General features: G+C 46.2%; 1 protein-coding gene across 5 annotated transcripts in view; it reads left to right on the top strand.

The window, feature by feature from the left end:
- The first annotated feature begins 4,711 nt into the window (after positions 1–4,711).
- The window catches only part of LOC146179291 (complement C3-like), an 88,841-nt gene continuing 73,459 nt past the window's right edge, over positions 4,712–20,093 (top strand). Inside the window, exons 1-4 of one of the 5 annotated variants that reach the window (XM_084578949.1) lie at positions 4,712–4,992; positions 6,270–7,306; positions 15,418–15,578; positions 18,189–18,389. In XM_084578949.1, coding sequence (XP_084435075.1) covers positions 7,239–7,306; positions 15,418–15,578; positions 18,189–18,389 — 430 coding nt within the window. In that variant the 5' untranslated portion in view covers positions 4,712–4,992; positions 6,270–7,238. The remainder of the gene's footprint in view (positions 4,993–6,269; positions 7,307–15,417; positions 15,579–18,188; positions 18,390–20,093) is intronic. The other 4 variants (XM_084578950.1, XM_084578951.1, XM_084578952.1 and 1 more) reach the window with 4 other exon arrangements.

Genomic DNA, 20,093 nt, shown 5'->3' with positions numbered 1-20,093 from the left:
AATAATAATAATAATAATAATAATAATAATAATAATAATAATAATAATAATAACAACTCTGCAACAAATAATGTTTGTTAGGTTGAGTGTAAAAATAAAATTTGCTCTTAATATTCATTCTGCAGATCAGCAGGTACAAAATGTATGTTACCTCGAAGAACAATGCGCTCTGTGGGGCGATCCGGAGCTTCAGTACAGACAGTTGCATTGAACTAACCTCACAAGTGACTTTGGAAAGCCAGCCAGTTCGGATAGGTGTCACCGTAATTTCTTGCGCCGAATTCACTTGGACGTTTCATATACAAAATATTTTCTTTATAAAATCGGTGTATCCGGCAACACTTTCTGCTCGATATGGGATGTGCGCAAAGACCTCGACCACTTGATATGATGCTGTCAAATGTTTAACGCACACCGCCGGACATTACGAAATACCTTAGGACTACTTCAGGACTGAGCTTTGCATCTTGACCACGTTTTCGCATCATGGCGCGATGGAGCTTTGGCTGCACGGGGCACAAACGCCTTATTAACTTAATTACCTCAAGGAAATGGGGTTAATGTAGAACCATTGAAACGAGTCTCTCTCTGTGTTATTTGCAAATGATTTACTTTTCACTTTTTTTTCCTACACTTATTTTTAACCCTCATCGGGACATGCAGCCAGGCTGACTGCCAGGAAATCTACTGCATTCGTTGAAATTCCTTCTTTTCTCTTTAAATGTTTTTTTCCAGCAATGCACCTCTCGCGCCTCTCGATGGGATTGGGATGCGTGCTGCTAATTAGTAGTGGAGAACATACTGTGCTCCATGAGGAAGGATCGAAGGTGAGCATAGCTACTATTCGAAAAGTCAAGGCCGTAATATATACACTGGAGTCAAATCCTGCAGCAAAGCGCGCTTTAAAGCCAGAGATAAGACTGAATGCGTGCGATATGTCAACGGCAGCGTTGTCCAATCATAGCAAGTTAGGCGTACATCTGCATTGCGCCTCGATGCCGCGACCAACGCGAGCTACCTTACCGTTATTTCAAAGTGCACAGAACAGTGCAAAATGAAGAAAGTAGGTGCTAAAGAAATGATGAAAAATAAAAGCGATTTTTTTCCTAGAGCCCGCCTAGGGCTGCTAATAATCCTGCACTTCGAAGTATGTTTACAGCCATGATATCTAGTCGCTGCAGAATTATATGCATCGCTACTTCACAATACAACTCCAGTGCTACGTTACGCATCACGCAAGAAATGTTTGTGACAAAACTTAATGTGTTTAAGAAATTGCGTGGGTGCAAAGAAGGCAAACCTTGCATTCATAGCCGAACCAACAGCAGCCGTGCGCTCTCGTCGCCGGCGCTGAAAAATGTGCCAAGGGTTTTACTTGCTACTGCACTGCACGGAAAGATTCAAAATATCAGCAGTTTCCTCTCAGCAGGCTGGACAGTCTACAGCAAACTCCTATCGCTCCTATGGCCTTCGCGATTTTTACACTGCAAAAAGAAGACAGCGCATCAGCTAAAACCATATCTCGAAGTGCCGAAGAACAGATTAAGCTTTGTTATTGTGTGTTTTTCAACATATTTTTATCCCTAAGAGGGAGGGTATGCGGGAGAAATTCTGGGTGGCGGCCTCAGTCCAGGGCACCAGTTGCGCGTGCAGCCAACCATGAAGCCAAGCCAAGAAACGGGGACGAGATGCATCATGTTTTGGCCAAGTATGTCGTATGTCTGCATTTCAGCTTTCAAATTGTGCCGTACGCATCAGCCGCGGAAAGCAAAGAAGCCGTAGCAAAGTCATAATGTGACCGCTGGGTCACCCTGAGAGAGCGTAGGCATGGAGTTATAAGATGGTAAACAACTTGCAGTAGCTGTTGACCCCAGTTACTGATATTTTTTTAAGTCCATGAATTTTATCATGCGACAGCGAACTTGCTAAAATCATGGGGTGCGGCTTTTTTTTTTTTTTTTTTGTATGAATTACCCTTACAGATATGCAGTGTGAACGGCGCGTCACTCAGCGGCGCCTATATATGTACCAGTTATAGGGCGTCTTTTCGGGATCGACAGCACGAATCCCACAAGAAATAGGGTCAGTAACGGATTTAATTATGAACTGGATACCCTTGCTCACCGGATGGTTTTGAGGCTGCCTTAGGACGCCATTGACATGATCCGAACTTTCAGTTAGAAGATGACCATAGTTATGGCGATGCAGAACTGAATAACGTGCTGGCAAAACTAGCTAAAGATTTCTTCGTTTGTGGGTAGTCGCCGCTCGGGAGGCGAGAGTGAGTCGGCCTCCTCCAAGCGTATCCCTCGCTCTTCAACCGGTACCGTTCTTCCGCAGCCTTTCTTGTACTCTTGGGTCCTTTCTTCCTGTTCTCTGTTCATTCTTAATCCCCGCATTCTCGCTCGTTCACTCACCTCCTCGGTGCCGGTTTTAGGACGAAAGAGCAGAAGAGTCGGCGAAATCGCGTAGGGGTTTGGCCACTTACGAGACCTCGCACACCGCGAACTCGTCATTACGATCGTAGGCAACTAGCCGTCACGAATAATTCAGAGCCCTAACTGGTGTCGTGACCAGCTAGGTGTCGTGATCAGCACTTCGATCCTAAAGTCACTGGAATTCTTGATGCCGTATTATCCGCGCTGGGCTGTCCAGAGGGCTGAGAAGACACCGAAGAAGTGCTCGTTTAAGTTCCAAACAGCCTTAAATAAGCGGCGCAGTACCTCTGGGCCATTTTGCAGTCCTCTAGTGAGAGACTCATGAAAAACAAAACGACATAAAACAAAACAAAAAACGAGAGCTATTACGATATACTGCCTCCAGCAGAGCGGTTCTCAAAAGACACCATCACATCCGCAAGCACCGCAGAAATTAATACAACTATGGCTCCACCTGCCGCCCCTCTCCCAAGGGCAGCAAATAACAACGCACGACACGCTCCATCCTTCCTGGCCACAAGTATCCTTCTGCCATCTTGGAAAATGCAAACGGCCGGGAGATCAGGCGTGGACCTTGGAGTACAGTACGCAAGCTCCGCAGCTATAAAATTCTTCTAGTCGAATATCCCACTAAGGAGCTGTGAAGAAGCTCTAGGAAACGTCACAAGCACAGGCTTAACCCACTGCCTCGGATAGACGTACTGCATGATTGCTGGTTTAAGGGTAAAACTGCAGCAGAGCTTGGTAACCCTGACGGCACGCTCTCAGTAAGTAAGCATCGTGACATAGAGGAGCCTATTGTTTTCTTATGCGCCCATTTATAACAGAAATTACCTCTGTTCGTTACCGACGGTCGGGCTGCGTAGGTGTATTGTTGAAAGCGCAATGACGCTTTTGCCTGTATGTAATACGTGGGCAGCGAAAGTTGTGCACTACAATCGTGTTCTAACGCATACGTGCCAAAACAACGTCGTTATAGCCAAGACAGTTGCTTTGGCAAGGAAAGTGGTGCAAAATTTCATGTTACTATCGTCAGCGCACACCACCCACTTAGCGCATAATACTAGTAAACCGAAAGTTTACATCGTTTCAAAGTTGAGCAGCACTATTTCCAGGACACGCTATTGTCTTCTGAAGTAGTAAACTCGTACATCATGCTCAGCAGTGCGCAGGAAGAGGGCTGCTTACAGATTTGTGCTCATACGCAGGCAGCCATCCCATGCAGTAAGTTACCAACCATGCCATTATGATATATAGAGTGGCGGAATTATTTTTGAATGCTGTGATAAGCTTGAAATTAAATGCAAACAGGTGTGCTACATATGGAAATGTAGGCTGTAAATTTCTGCCTATACTTCTTCGACCCCCCCCCCCCCCTTTCCCCTCCCCCCTCCCTCCCTGCTTCCTTTCTTCGACCCCACATGCGCTTTTTTTTTTTTTTTCTGGATAAGGAACAGAAAATTTCGTGCACCTGAGTCAACTGACGTCTTTCAGATTATGCTGCAGCCTGGCATTGGATTAACGCAGTTTCTAAGAATCCAACATTTTCCGCCTACGTTAGGCATCTACAGAGCTTATGTTGCTCTGAATCCGTATCGACATTGATCGATTGATACAACGGGAGTAGTAACGGAGCGAACGTACCGTCAATCCCTTATAGTCCCAAGGAAACGAATGAGCTCAATGTCGACAGATGAAGTACTTGGGTATTCACATTGTCATTATCTCTTCTTCCTTTTCCAAGAGGACCAGCAAGATGTCATCATTTACGCGGAAAGCCCCCTCCATCGTTGTTCGCACAACACCGCCGCGTATCGTCGGAAACTCAGGCGGAGACAACGGGAAGAAACAGACGTCTGTCTATCTACAGTGTCGACACTTCCTTCCCTCGTGTCTAGAGCGTCGTCGTCGTAATGCTGGCGTTGCCACCGACGTAGTGTCACCGGAATGACTCAAGACGACGCCGCCTAGCGATGAATCCGATTCCGCCTTGTGTATACTACCATACCACTCTCCTCCGCCGTCTGATCCTGCCTTGTGTGTGCCACCCTTTTCGGCACCTTGCGGCACTCCCGTACCTCGTCTCTCCCAACGGGAGTCACATTCTCCGCGTGTGAATATTACTGACTGCGAGCTGTCAGCGTCTTTATTTTCCGGCCTCGTCTACCTCTCGCAGCCTTCCGGCTTTGTTTCTCGAGAATAAGCGAGGGAGAGAAAAAAAAAAGGAGGAGGAGTTAGGATGAGAGAGAAGCCATCCTCTCACCGACGTATAGTCGTCGTCGAACGCTTATATACTGTGCGCCGCCAAGCCAGGAATTCTTTTTATTTCTCGAGGCACGTGCATGCGGCGGCTGTCGCGAGCTGACAACTTGGTTGGGACGGGAGCCAGCAACTATTCAGTGGACAACAACAGAGCCGGAGAACAGAACTGCCTTTGACAAAGAAGAGTATCCCACCCCCTTTTTACTCCTTCTACCCTGTTGTTCATGAACTAATTGTTCGGTGCAGGGTAGCGTCAACTTTTCGACAGCCTGCCATTTTGTTGCCGCTCGATGTAAGTATGAACGAGACGTTGGTGTTAATTTAGGTATGAGTCTTCCGAGGGAGGGCGCTCATTTTTGGTAGCTAGCAGACGAGAGCCGCTTCGTTGCAGCCAGAGCATGAGGAGATAACTTGTCGGTAGTTTAGCCATTTTTTTTTTTTTAACTTCAAGACCAATATAGCTGGTGAATGAGTACTGATTGATAGAACTTTGGCGGTGACCTGTGTAGATTTTGCATTTCATTGTTATGGGAAACAAGCAAAAATTAGGATACTTATCACGTGCTGTGTTTGCGTTTCTGTTGCAGAACTGAGGTCACCGCCCCATATGAAACATCACTTGTTTCTTGCATGGTATACCGCATTTGCCTTTGCGAAGATGCTCAATTAGCGAGAGGGAAAATATACACTGAAAAAGAAAAAGTCCTACAAGTAGTGTAACAACGTTACGGAAGAAGTTATTTTAATTTGTTCTAGGCTAGAACTCCCAACCGAAAAAGAAAAATTGTTTACGGAAAATAAATTTCGGAGATTTAGCTACTCTTCGTTTTAATTCGCAACGATGACAGTGCAGAGAAGCCAGTTAGCGTCAATAAATAAATAGAAAAATGCAAACAGTTTTGACGTTGGTTCAGATGAAGGTCGGTATTTTGCTCCTCGCTCTTGTATCCTATACAAAACGCAAAATTTTTCATTGGAATGTTGCGGCATTTTCATTTTAATATAAAAGCGCGTGCCAACGAGAGTTGTTTCCACGCCATCATTTGCGGTCAATGACTTGTGAACATGACAGGCAGTGCGCAGACCACAAATAAACGTCACTAAGTAAAGCTTCCCGTACCTTGTTCGCCTTGCTATCATTTCTCATGTAGAAGGAGAAGTAGCTAAGCAGGCAGAGTTTGCTCTAGAGCATTTGTGTCCAACAAGCATTTAATTACTTTAACAGCGTGCCCAAGTACGTGTTCACGTGTTCACCATAAACATCAAACAAAATGAGGCAAGTCGTGACGACGGAGCACTTAGCTTAATGTCTTTTGCGCGCATTGCTGGTGACGAGATAAACAGCGACGAGGAACCGACCGCTCCGCAATTGGGACTGTCAAGGCGACGCTGTTGCTCAAACGACAGCGCACGGCGGTCGGTGGTTGTCCCGAGACCACGGACAAGAAAACGTAAAAAAGCTTTCGAAAAGAGGAGAGGGTATCCAGAAAGGGTCAAGTGTGGTGCGGTGTATGTCCTACGCGTTCCGAGAGTCTCACTCGTTCTCTCGCCCTTCTCTCTTTCCCTCAGTCTCTCTCCCTTCTACAGCTTGTAGCGGCTCCTGCTGCTGTGTGTGACGTCGTCCCTCGCCAACACCCCGAGGACTTGAGGAGGGCGTCCGAGATTAGTCTTTGCTGGGGAACACGCGGACTGCGTCGTGCTGGCCGCAAAGACCGGCTCTTCGCTCGACCAGCGTTCAGAGGCGTGCTCCTTTCGCTGTTCTGCTCTCTCTTCCAGTACTTCGATTCGAAGACACCGTTCAAGAATCTCAGAGGAGTGCATCAACGAGTGGCTGTTGTCTTCACTGCAGGGTCATGTCTGCCAGGAGTACATCATTGAGGATTGTGCCCTGAGGAAGACGTTTCCTGGAGCCTTAGATATCCTGCACCGAACAGAGTTCTCTCCACGGACGTGAATGCAGTAAGGACTGCACACTTTGTCGAGGAGGAGTGCGTGAGACGTGACCTTCGGGTGCAGTGTCGTGCTTCCCGCTTCTACACTGTTTTTACAAAGCACCCCGCCGGTCCCACCTGATCGCCAGATCTTCAGAGTACGCTGCCGAGGGACTTGAAGTCGGCTTACCATGCAACGGATGCTGCCTTTCTTCGAAAGGATTGATTGATTGGAGTGTGACAGAGTGACTGCAATAGGGAAGTGCCAGAAGGTCTTTCGGTTGTGGACAGCTGTGTTCTGGTATCCCACCAAATACTCGTGACGGCGTTGTGTTTGTAAATACCTAACGCTTGTGCGCGAGAAAGCCTCAAATTAATTTATATATAAAAAAAAAAAACCCGCAGCTTGAGACGTACGTTACGTACAGGGAGAAGCCAAGAAGCGAGGACGAAAGGAACTTTCTGGCTGGTTTAGCGCGAAAGACGAGCTTGGGAGCGATAGCGCCAGACCGCTCCGGCTACTTTCGTAACTGCGTGCTCGGAGCTGTACGCTGCCTGGCAACACGCTAGCCCCGACAGCTCGGGCGTTGAACAGTACTTGCCAAAGATGGAGCCATTAAGCGTTCGTTGCCTGCGCTGGATGCTGTGCATGTGCCTGATCTTTGTGCCTGGAACGTGAGTATTGGTCTTTTTCGTGTCTCTTCATCTTGGCGCATCGAAGGCGCTTTGGGCGAAAGAAACCTACTATGCAAGCTTCCGAAATTGTGAAAGGCTCTGGACGTGCTCTTACCAAACTGAGCTAACGCTCGGTAAACTCAACGCAGCGTGTGCGTGTGCAAGGACAATGAAGATCTTTTGCTCTTAAAGAGTTTGCCAAGATTGAGCACAGAATGAGAAAATGATTTGAAAAACAGGGCGAATATGTCGAGGAATCTTTTAAGGCGTCCTCTTAGGTGGGGAATTTCGATACCGAAGGTGACGGCAGCGAGAAGAGAGGAGGGAAGCGCTCTTTTAGGAGAATAACTAATTGCTTCATTCTATGTGATGAATTTTCGAGCAGCAATGTGGCACTGCGAAGCAAAAGCATTCGAATTAGTTTATACTGCGTGATCGAGAACTACCAGAAGTTCAATCCGTGCTTGGGCGACAACATAAGCTAAAGTATCAAAATTTGGAAAGCGAAGGAGTATCTTTCATTCATTGTTTGAGTGGCAATAATAACAATAAACAATGTAAAAAAAAATGTAAGACAATAAAATACAGAGAAGCCGGTAATTGCTTCGTGTAACCATTTGCAACATCGAAATGCCGATTGGGGGTAACATGTAGTACTGGTTCAAATGATGGTATTTTCAGATTTTGGCACACTTCACTAATGCGCATGGTGAATGTTCGGAAACTAAGCATTATATGCTTAATGCGCGTTACCCAAAAAGTCACAAAAGGTGACGAAAAAGTGTCTGTTTACATCCTTGTAGTTTAGTTTCTCTCTTTTATGTTCCTTAGAGATCCTTGATATTCGCAAGGATGGCAGTCGTATAAGCGCCATCGATGGGGGACAGATGGTCTAATTAGCATAAATTTGCAGCTAGATAAACTCATCGATGATAGCAATGGTCACCAGTGCAAACAAAGCATCGTCACTGAGAGCAGCTCTGCTGCTGTCTCTGAAAATGCACGCAAAAATAAGGGGCGATGCTAGGCCAAGTAACACCTCAAAACAAAATCTCAGCGAGGAAAATGCCGTTAGACGGAACGTGTCCTGCATTGCATAATAGCCGAAACGCGAGGCGTGCCGTGCTTCAAGAAAGAAAAAAGTTATAGCGGCAAGAACGACCTTCCGGGGCATGCATGTTGATGAGGAACTATTGCTTTCTGCTTTCTCCCAGTAGATTAAGAACACGTTAGCGGAACTTTGTAGTTTAGTTCATTTAAACACTGGCGACATCGCTGTCGCAACACCGTCGCAACGTATCCCTCTCTCGTGGTTTGAGACAAGACGACACGAGGAAGTTTGAAATACCCCTGCAAAAGCAGCGGCCATTTATTTACTTGAGAAGCGAGCGTGTTTATCAGCGACTTCATATCAAACAGATGATGCAAATCCGTATAGAGAGAGACCCAGCAGAGGAAGACGGCGCATGCACAGACGCACAAGGCCTTCGTTGTGCGGCAATGATCAGCGCTGCGGGCAATGCTTTGAACGATGGCGTCGAAACTGGCGAGACGGGGTCATTTGAGAAGCTTATTTTTCAATCAAGCCGCACGCGCGCAAAGTCGCCTCTTAATTTTCTTTTTTTCCTTTTTTCGTTGCCTCCCTCCATCCTCAAAAGGCGTCCGGGGACTGGCATGGACTCTCCACGGGGCTTTTCGCTTATCGTTGCTACCATCGCTCTGTACGGAAACAGGCGCGCCTTCCACTGTGAAACCAAGCAAAAGTAACGGCAAAACGCGTTCTTTGCCGTCGCGTAATTTGGAGTTGTGCAAGACCGGAAAGCGCTGTTTTGTGCTTGTTTGTTCTCCCGACCCTCCGCGCGCTCCCCCTATCAAGAGGACGCAGACGCCGCGGGAGCTTCGTTAGGAGGAGACAGCGCGTCGTCTAGCTGGAACCGAAGGAAGACCCCCTGGCTTCCCTCCGCCGCCTTCCTCTCTGTCCGTTACATACATACACTGTACATACATGCGTAGAGACACCCTCAGCCGCCTCTACCAGTATCCTGCATACTTCAGTTGTATTAGCCGGGAGTGCGATTAAGGCGGCATGTCGTTGACGTCACAGCGGGCCGTGACAGTTGGAGATCGCGCGGAAGCCTCCCCGAACTCCTGTTTACGAGAAGCGCGTGATGAGTGTGCCCGCTATCGGGTGGCGGTGAATCCGTCAGAGCCGTCGCTGTCACGAGCGCGTTCGAGGAATGACAATTGAGCTTGCAGAAACTCATCGTCCCCCCGAGCGACCTCCCTCGCATGTGACGAGCGCTTGTTGTCCGTCGCGTTGACGAAAAAGGATATGGTATAGGGGGATCGAACACCGCGGCCGATGCGACGATGTCTTTTTAATCGAAATGTATCACCCCCCCCCTCCCCCCCTCCTCTTACACTATTAAATTTCCCCTAAGCGCTTTCAAGGGCAGCATGAACGAATAAATGGTTGGTTGGTTGGTTTGTGGGGTTTAACGTCCCAAAGCAACTCAGGCTATAATAAATGCAGCGTGGTGCTGTAGTAACAGCAATGATCGACTTCACCCGATTTCCCATTGAACATGTTTCGGTTGTGTCATTTTTGCACCATTTAAGGGTAAAGCACTGCAAAAGTCCGGATTTACAAAGAATACAGGGTTTGCTGGCATTCAATGAAGGTACAGCCGCCCAAATCTTTAATGGCGCGCGTGACATCAGCAGTTTCGGTGATCCTGCGTGTTAAAGGGGAACTATAGCCTGCGAAAAGAATCAAAGGCTCTCCAGGCCTTTGTTAAATCTTGACCTTCCGACAAGTGTTCTCCACCCTAAGGTGCAGGAGCCCAGAAAAGGCGGCTATCGCGCACGCCAGTTAAAAATTTGGTCCGCTGTAGATTTGCGCGGAGTTGGAAATCGCGAATCTGCATATAAATTATATTTATACAACACCTGTCTTGCCGTCCGCCAACGTATACTGACGTTGTGCAGACTACGGGTTTTTATGTGTTTTACCTGCATCTGAATGCAACTTCAACTGCCGCGAATCGATCTCGCGACCTTGGTCTCGACACTCGAATGCCATAGCCTCTGAGCCACCGCAGCGGGTCTGACATGCATCGGGACACCGGTATAGCGTAATCTGCGTGCCGACCTAGCAGTCAGGATGAAGGTCTCCACTTTCTTCGCCGAACTCGCCTTCTCCAAGGGTGTAGGCTAAACAGCCATCGCCACGAGTATACCGTGACCACCATACGCATTATTCCAATTAGTCCTGGCGCAGCACTAAGGCGTACGCTAACAACTGCGGGAGCTGTGCGGCGCGCTTCGTCACGCAAGGCTCTCGCCCATTCCGGTTTCGTCGCACGAATGTAACTGAACGTTTACGTGCGAGCCTCCAGTGCCTTTCCACGAACTTGCTGGCGCACTCTACTGTCATTTTGTGTAGGCTGTCATAGTAAAAAAGGAATGGACATGAATGAAACTGAATGTGCCTCTGTTATGCTCAAGCGTTTTGTTTCCAGTGCCCGTCCGTTTGTCGACATTCCTAGATTTTACTCCTCAATCCACCCCTGAATTTAGTATACCGGCTGATTTTCTTTTACTGCTCGCAAATTTGTATTAAAAAAAAAAAGAAAACTAAACGAAATAAATCGGGGCTACCTTTGCAGGTGAATTTTATGCAAAGCGGCTTTTACGTACCAAATGGTTAAACGAATAATGAACTAAAATGAATAATCTAACTTTTTATTTTTGATTTTAAGGCAATGTTTTATCTGGAAATTAAAGGCCATCAATATCAAGGGTGTGCTTTGCTTTAAACTTTCTTATTCTGCAATGTGGTTCGAAATATCCAGCTTTAAGAATGTGTATGAAAGCTCTTCCTTTTTATTTTACGCATAGAAAATTTGTAAAACTGCCTCGTTCTCATTTTTATGCATCAAATACACGCGCCTTTAGGGCATTTTATGATGAAGAAGGAAGGAAGACTCCTCGCGGATAGTGAGCGCTGCTTTAAAGGGAGCCTCGTAGTCAATACCGCATTGCGGTTGGGGTTAGAATGTAATTAACTGTTCAAAAGCCCGTTGTCATAATACGCATGGGCCGACAGAAAATGCAGCCACCGAACGAAGCATAGTCACACTAGTTTCGTTACGATTTGTTGAAGAGTGAAGAGTACTTTAGAGAGACCCAATACGTATTCGATAACTTCTAAATGTTTGCAAAGAACCGCGGCACCTACCAGCCATTCTTGGTGGAAAAAGAAATGGAACGATATTCTGTTTGCAAATATAGTTGAGGCTGTACTTACAACACTGCAATCGACTTCGACGGTAATAGAGTACGCATACAAACGTCGAGCCAAAAGACTACGCAATGGACTGAAGCCTTTCAATCCCGAGATTTCATTACGGTTTTTTGACACGCTAGCTTGATGCCACGCGTGGCGCAGTTTATGTTATTTATTTGCCTATCTCTGTTCGGATACTTCAGTTTGCTGCCCGCCCTCACAGGCGACGTATACGAAGCAATTAATATGATCACTTGATTGGTTAATCTCTAGAAAACCCTAGCCTTGCGAAGTTCGTTTCCCTCTTGTGTGGGATCGCACTCTGGATTATGGTGAAGAGCAGCAATTGTGTTGCGGGCTGGGCCTGCTGAGGCGCACGAACATTGCGTAAATGGGAATACAGAATGCTATATTCAGCCCTCCTAATCCTGTATCCCTATCAGAACGGAATGCAGGTGCGCGGGCCAGTTATGCTCGGGCGGAATAGGAAGCTCAAGAAAGCGAAACAGCCCCGTGAGGTCATTCCGGCTTCCAGCCTTCCAGATACATTTCGGGCACGGCAAAGCGCAAATGGAGCGTGAACGTAGACTCGTGGCGTAGAAAGGGAATGCGGGCGGAAAACTATACCACGAGAACTAGGATGGATTGCCACTTGGACGTGAAACTGCTCGCATGACGTCAGTTTGCGCGTTAGTGTAAGCCGCTTCACGATGTTACAAAGGCGGCCGGTCACTCGCCCGGGTAGCCCAGCGATCGCTCAAATCGAGATCGGAGGCGAGATTACTCACTGCGTGGCCGCCGCGTCTGGGGAGGAAGTACTAATGGAGGAACTGGACGAGGATTTTCGGTGCAAGCTAAGGAAGCTTCGAAGTGTTCCTGCTGGAAGGATAAAAATGGTGTAAAATGAATTTTTTTCACAGCCTATGCACAATCAGCGCGAATAGTGAAATTCGGTGCGGTTAATAAGAAAGGAAAATGCGTACAGTAAGTCGCTGACCCGAACGTGCTAAGATGATTTGATGTATTTTGTTACGAAAATTAGTCATACAAAAAAAAAAAAGAAATGAGGAAGTAGGTTCAAGAAAGTATGACTAGTACAAGCGTTCTTCATCCTTCCGGTGGTTGTTTTCATTGCTTTCCGGTTAATGTTTTGTGCACGCTTTTTTTTCTTCTGAGACAAATTGATATGCCGCTTTTTCATCCTGTGCCAACCTGACGCAGGTTCCAATCAGGACGAGAGTGCCACTGAGTAAATGAGTTCGGTTATGGTAGGACGAAGACATCGACGTTTATTTACATTCCGTACAATGTAAGGACAAGCTGGATACTCTCAGTTGCGCTTGTTGCCGAGCTTTATATGACTCCGATTCCCTAAAATCCCTAGAGAGAGGACGGCTTAGTCAGTTTATAGGACGCAGTGGCATGATGAGTTCACTCTAGAACACAATAATACTCGATCACACATATCTCTCACATAACCCTCACATATGAACACGGCCCCTCCGTCCGGTTTCAGTGTGCGGATGAGCAGGATGCCACCAAGGCAACCGGTGGTCGAAACGGGTTACCCTCGCCTGTTCTTCATTAAAGCGCCCGATCAGCACTCAAAGGAGGAGGGGCGAAAGGGGAGGGGGGGGGGGATAGACGGAAACCATTCCCTTGGTCGCGCACGTGGTACCGATGAAGTGCACAGTGCCAGCCCGTTTGCTGCGCCGGAGCTCGGCTACTCGGCGCTCGGAGAACAGCTCATTTTGGGCTCAAACGACATCGCGACGTTTTTGTTGACAGCCGCACGGGGACGAGGGACACGTTGATTGTGTTTATGCCACGCGGGTCAAGTGAGGCAGCTGTCTGCAATTACGCAGTGGTGGCTCTCATCTAAGCGTTTCAAAGAGGGAGAAAATCTGTGGTGGCCGCTTTCAGCCCAGACTGGCTGTCGCCGATTTCGACATGATTTAGTTCGATATTCCCCTGAAGACCTCCTGCGGTGGGGTAGTGGCTATGACGTTATCCTGATAGACACTGTTACTTTCGTCAGAGATGAGCTGAACTGTAAACAAAACCGGATCGGGGCACCAGAAGGTTTTGGATCAGGCATTGAATCGAATTTTTGTGATTAAAAGATAAGGGCATCCGCATGATTTCCCTATGTAAAATTTCTAGCTGGAGATCTCTATCCTCTCCCGCCCCTGCGCTTAGCCTACAGTGTGAATTGCGAAAGCAGAAGGCCGCCTATATTTGGCCGATTGCCTCGGAGAAGTACTGTCCGCTGGCACATCTTAATTTGAAAATGCTACATCACATCTGGCTGTCAAAAACCCCTTTTTGCTTAGATGCATAATGCAGTAGCCCATAAAATAAACTGCATATAAGGACAGCTATCTGACTGAAATAGGATCTATCTGGCAAAGGTATATACGAGGAGTAATTAACGAAAGTATGTGCTCAACTGACGTATCAAACTGATTTAAAGCTCCCAAAACCTAATTATCGTTGATTATAATTAATTAACACTAACAGGCATAACGATGCCTCTTGAGGCCGAAAATAATAATAAATTTTACATGTAACACTTACTCTTAGCTATGAACCACTATCGTTTATTTTATCTGCCCACCACCAGAGGCACAGAGACGATCAAAGGAGCAAACGAATGAACGAGAGGCATCGGTGAGGCTATTCAGCTTGAAAAGAAGGAAATGGGAGGGAACCGTGACAATATGTGATCCTGGATCTAAAATATTTGGGCAATTAGGATTTAACATTACCTTTAAGAATAGCGAAATAGTGACCATGGAAACACTTTACGTGCATCGCACTTTGGCATCGTCTGCGTTGATGAAATTTCTGCCGTTATTATTTCTTTCAGTCTACCACGCGGAAGTCTACGCAGATAGCCATATATAACTGTGCAACGCAAATTTGTCAGCTACGTATTATGATAATTAGAGATTTTCGAACAGTAAAAATGCTTAGCAGCGAGTGATGTCGGGAGCATGGTTTGCATTCATGGCAACGTCGTCTGTTTAGTGGCTGTTGTAGGCGTTGGAGCGAACCAGTGAAATGGCCTGTTCCAGCGATTATTGTCGCTTTCTGCGGTCGAGTTATAGTTTTCGAGCTTAACGAGTGTTATAATAACCACGCACATTCAAAAACGTAAGTTTTGACAAAATGAAAAGAACGAATAGTAAAAGCGAAGCTTCCAAACAAGTGCCACACATACGGACAGCTTGATTAGTTCGTTTGCATTGCTGCATAGCGGGATAATGGGATAATTTCAGCGGGCTTAAAATTGTGGCGCTGCAGCACACATCCTATAATATCGTAACTATCCCAAAGCATGAAATGAAAGTAGGCACGTTTTATTACTAACACAAAAAAAGAATGCTTGTTTTCTGCATGTAACTTTAGTAGCATAAATTTCAAAAGGAAAGACAGAAAGATAAGAAAGAGGAATTCAACGAGCAATAATTACGGGGAAATTAATGAAATTACTGTGTTGGCATTACGATATCATTTGAAGCTGTTGAGGCCTTTACATAGAGTTTCGAGTCATTCCTTCATGGCTAGGTTTGCGGAACTCTACACGTCTGTCTGTGCAAAACCAGACATCGCCTCGCGCGATGTAGCTAGTGGCGATTAGATGTTTTTCTAAACATGTCGTGTGTTGGTGACATGGGCAAAGCGAAGATGCATCCAAGAGTATAGTTGTCACTTCCAGTCTTGGGACGTCATTTCCAGTGCAGCGTATTATGTGATCTAAGCAACATTTTCTTTCAAGCGAAGTTCTAATACTTTCGCACTAATGACATTAACAATGCAGGCACGGTTGCGTCGTCACGGCGCCCAACGCAGTCCGGTTAGGTGCTGAAGAGACAGTCGTGGTCTTCAACCGGGGGTCCCCGAGGGACGTGACGTTGACCCTACAGGACTACCCGGCGCGACTACACACGCTCTTCCGAGACACCATCAGTCTGGCCGCAGGTGAGCTTTCCTTGCGGGCAAAAGTGGAAGTCCTTGCAGTGTCATGGAGCAGTTTCTAATATGCGTTGATTATTACCCTGATGCACGTTGGGAAAGAATGGTGCAGAATATGTGCGAAACAGAATGGCCGAAGGCATTAAGTCCATGCAGTATAAACTGATGAGTGATGATGATCTGAAAAAAAAAAAACATATTGAAACACTAAACATGCTTAGATAAATTTAACCACCTGATACGTTGTATAAAATAAATAAGGATGAGTATAGGGTTATGCAAACACGTAAAAACAATAGGAATAGTTGGTTTTATATTATCGAGTGCTGTAAATGGGCACACCGCTGGACTCAGCGGTTCAGTAAGATCCATTACATATATGTGTAATGGATCTTCAACCCATAGAATCAGAGTACATCTTCAAAAATACGCTTTGCTATTGCCACCCAAAAGCTTGCTTTTCAAACAAAGCAGACGCAAGCACCAAACTGAGGCCTTTAGGGCTCAGTTTGATGTCCAGTTTCGCTACTACCGGGTCTGACTACCACTACGTGGCCTGTGTACAGGTCACGTAGCGTTAGTTATACATTATTCATGCGGATTCTTTACGAATTATTTTGCCGCTGCTTGGCTGGCAGCCGGTGCTCGAGCGGCTGTTCCAGTCAGGTTCATGTGGGTCACTGGAAGACAGCTTATCTCTGGTCAGATGGCTCGGTCTGTGCGTTCCTGGTAGATACTAGGAGCCGACGGGATGTGGAACTGGACACCGCGGCGTTTCTTCTGCGGCACGATAAGACGCTCGGGCGCATGATGAACTACGCGGCAGCCAGGCGTGTTTTCGTGAGGCCCGAACCTCCCAGCTTGAGTCTTCCGTCAGAATTCGAGGGCGCCGCACGCGGTTGCGTAAATCACGTGACGGACGGTGTGACGTAGTACGCGTGAGGAGTGCCACAATCGCGATGACATCTCCAGGAACGATGTGTCGTGCAACGATCATGGAAAAGCGCCGCCATCATTTTGGCACAAACTGATGTCATTGGTTTGAATACGTTGCGAGCGGTGACGTAAAAACGTGCAACCATGGCGACTAGACGATAACATCCCTCCTGATATGCGGGCGCATGTGTGTTTCGAAATGCGGGCTTTTCCGCCTTGAAATGCCCACTGAGGTTGAAGAGACGGAAGCAGCTTGGTCATCCCAAGTCAGGTTGTGGGTCATGTTTCGCGAGGAAGTGATTATATTATTCCATGCGCTTGATTCGTGTAACTTGGAAACGGTCGCAGAGGCTCAGATTCTCGCTTGCGACGTTGTGCGAGGATGTTTGCAAGGTTCCATTTGCGACAGCGCTTAAACAGCGTTTTACTTACCCAGTTAATATGCGTCAACTGTGCGCAGTTATCATCCCCGCAGCCCTAAGAAATCTATGGTAATTTCCACAGACAAACTTCACCCGCTGTGTAGGCTTTTTACGCATTCAAAACCTTATGCGTAAAAGCTATGAAGCTTTCCTCTAAGATCACTTTCGGAGGAAGGCACACGTGCTAACTACCTAAAAGTTGTATAGGAATTACAGTTAAAATATAAATTTAGGTCTTCTGATTTAACCTAGAAGCGTTCATAGTGCGCACGAATCCCTTAACTGGCACGAATAGCTGAACTTAGCAGTACTTTAGCCCTGCTAATGAAGAATAACGTTAGAGGTTGTTGTCGATCAATCGCTAAATATAATAGGCGGCAAGTGATAACAAACTCATGGGATGTTTCTTTATTTAGTATCGAACCTGATGATCCCTTCGTACTTCGATTGCCATAGGTTGTCACGGTTGGCGTGTTTTTAAAAACACTGTTTTGTAATTGAATAAGAAAAAAAAATTAGTTGATTACAGATGAAAGTAATTTTAAGCTATTTCTCCATTACAACTAGGTAGCGGTGGTAGGTTGCGTATGAACAAAAGCCGTTTTGGCACCGTCCATAGTAGCCACTGCTGGTACGACATCGCTAATAACGTAACACTATGCGCTAGAACAGCTAATTAGCTGACTGCAAGAGGTGGGAAACAACCTTCTTGTTCAAGTGCATATTTCTTTTCTCGGCGCGCTATTTCATTTATAACACTTTTTTAGTTAAACCAATCATCAGATAATAAATATGTAGTTATGACCAACAAATAAATCAACGAATGAATCAATGAGTCAAATCATTCGATCAATCAATCAGTGAACCAGTATCCGTCTCGGTGCCGTAGGGTTCGACTATTCAGCTGGGATATCCGAGTTCGACGCCGGTCGCGTTTCGATGAAGGCGAAACGCAAGGCATCCATGTACTGGGCCATGTCAGCTTCATTTAAAGAAGTGCAGGTGGTCAAAATCCCCGGAGCTCCCCACAACGTCTTCCCTCACAGGCTAAGTTGGTTCGGAACGTTCAGCCCCATAAACCAAATCTCAATGACCGAGTGAGTGAATGGATCAATCAATCAATCAATCAATCAATCAATCAATCAATCAATCAATCAATCAATCAATCAATCAATCAATCAATCAATCAATCAATCAATCAATCAATCAATCAATCAATCAAACTTTTAAATGAAAACAAACACGCGCGAACCCGCAGGCGAGTCTCGTGTGGTGCGCGTGCCGATCGACCCCGGGAAGCTGAGCGCCGACGATATTCGCTCGGGCCAGCGTCGCTACGTGTCGCTAGTGGTGGAGTGCTACGCCGTGTACAAGAAGGAGGCCCGGCTGCTCATCAGTGACAAGAGCGGCTACCTGCTGCTCCAGAGCGACAAGCCCATTTACACGCCCAAGCAGACAGGTGAGTGGCCCGCTCAGTCATCGAGCGAAAGGAGGGAGAAAGATAAGCACTTCATATGCAGGAAAGACGCGGCGGCATCATTCGCTAACCACCCCTTTTTTTTTTCTTTGCCCGTAAATTGTACAGGTGGCACTGATGGCTGATTTGTGGTTGATGTTGCTCCCTTCTTTCAGGTTTCTTTTTACCTTCGCGACTGTTAAATTAATATTCACGATACTGAAGATGATTTGAACACGTACATCCCATGGAGTCGGCTGCAACTTTATCTGCAAGGTCAGTTTCGCTTTCTCAAGAATATGGAAGAACAGAAGAACATGAATCTGTCGCCTGGGCGCTGCTGATTGGATCTCTTAAACCATTGGGTCTATTTTTATTTTTACACGGCCTCTCATCGTTGTATTATGTATGTACGTCCGTGTGCTGTGCGATGTCAGCGCACGTTAAAGATCCCCAGGCGGTCGAAATCATTTCGTAGCCCTCCACTACGGCTCCTCTTTCTCTCTTTCCACTTTCACTCCCACTTTCCTCCCTTCCCTTACGGCGCGGTTGAGGTGTCCACGGAAAACAAGTGAGGCAGTTACCGCGCCTTTCCCTTCCTATAAATCAATCAGTTTATGTATGTACGCAACGCAATCTCCACGATGCTGTGCTGCTTTTACAGGGTTTTCAATGTCGTCAGGTCAAGCCGTAATCGGATAAAGTTGGTTCGTTGCACAATGCTTTAAATAAGTTAAGTTATATATTAAACGTCGCCTAATAGCGCGGCGGGGAGGATCAACACGAAGTTTTCGAAGCAGGACTAAAAATACATTTTATTTTAAATTTTGCATGAAGGATTCTTTGACAAGTTAACCGTATTCCGCACTAATTTGAAGATAGGCTCCTGAAAACATCATCTTGACTCTTCAAAATGTTCACCGTATTCCATGCGAAGTTCTCGTCTATATATAGCACCGTATGCCGACATCGTGCTTGCAACCCGCCTCATATCACATTCTATTTGCGCCCTCTTCCCATACAAGAACGTACAGGGACTTTACTTTTGCCGAGGGGTATTACGTGCTGGCAGTAAGCCACTCTATACGGTGAAGTGACTCAGTCTTCCTGACGACGATGCTGAGGGTACGCATGTATGAGCTGCTATCAGGCCTAGGTCAGCGCAGTACTGTCTTTTGTGAATCTCTCTCTCTCTCTCTCTCTCTCTCTCTCAGTTATTAATATTACGAAGGCTGTTAAAATATATGAAATATAATACTCAAGTCCTTCAGACTCTAGTAATACTTATCAGAACTCCACTTGCAGATACCGTGGAGCTCGAAATTAACTCATATTTTATATTCGTGCCGACCAACGTTTCTTGAATATTTAACGCTTGAACCACAACTAGGCCTATATTCAGGCGAAAGTCAGGCACTGCAGAGTAATTCATATCACATCTCATTTTAATTTATGACCCAATAGAGGTATAAAAGCCGTCACGACATATTGTAGTACTCCGATAATGCATTTTGTCATCAGCTGTTACTTGTGGCCGCTTCGGCAAACATCAATATTTAGTTTCATGATTAGGCTATAATCAACCAGGAACTGAGTAATGTAGATTCAATGATAGGTAGGTGTGTTTTGATAGGTAAGGATTGATGTCCAGATTTATATAAACTAATGTTGTCTTGTGAATATCATTGCTTGGATGGATAACAAACA

This window comes from Amblyomma maculatum, chromosome 9 (genome assembly GCF_055883805.1).
Source record: "Amblyomma maculatum isolate TAMU_Amacu chromosome 9, ASM5588380v1, whole genome shotgun sequence".
Lineage (NCBI taxonomy): Eukaryota > Metazoa > Arthropoda > Arachnida > Ixodida > Ixodidae > Amblyomma > Amblyomma maculatum.
Note: the sequence above shows the minus strand (reverse complement) of the source record. Positions and strands in the feature narration are given on the sequence as shown.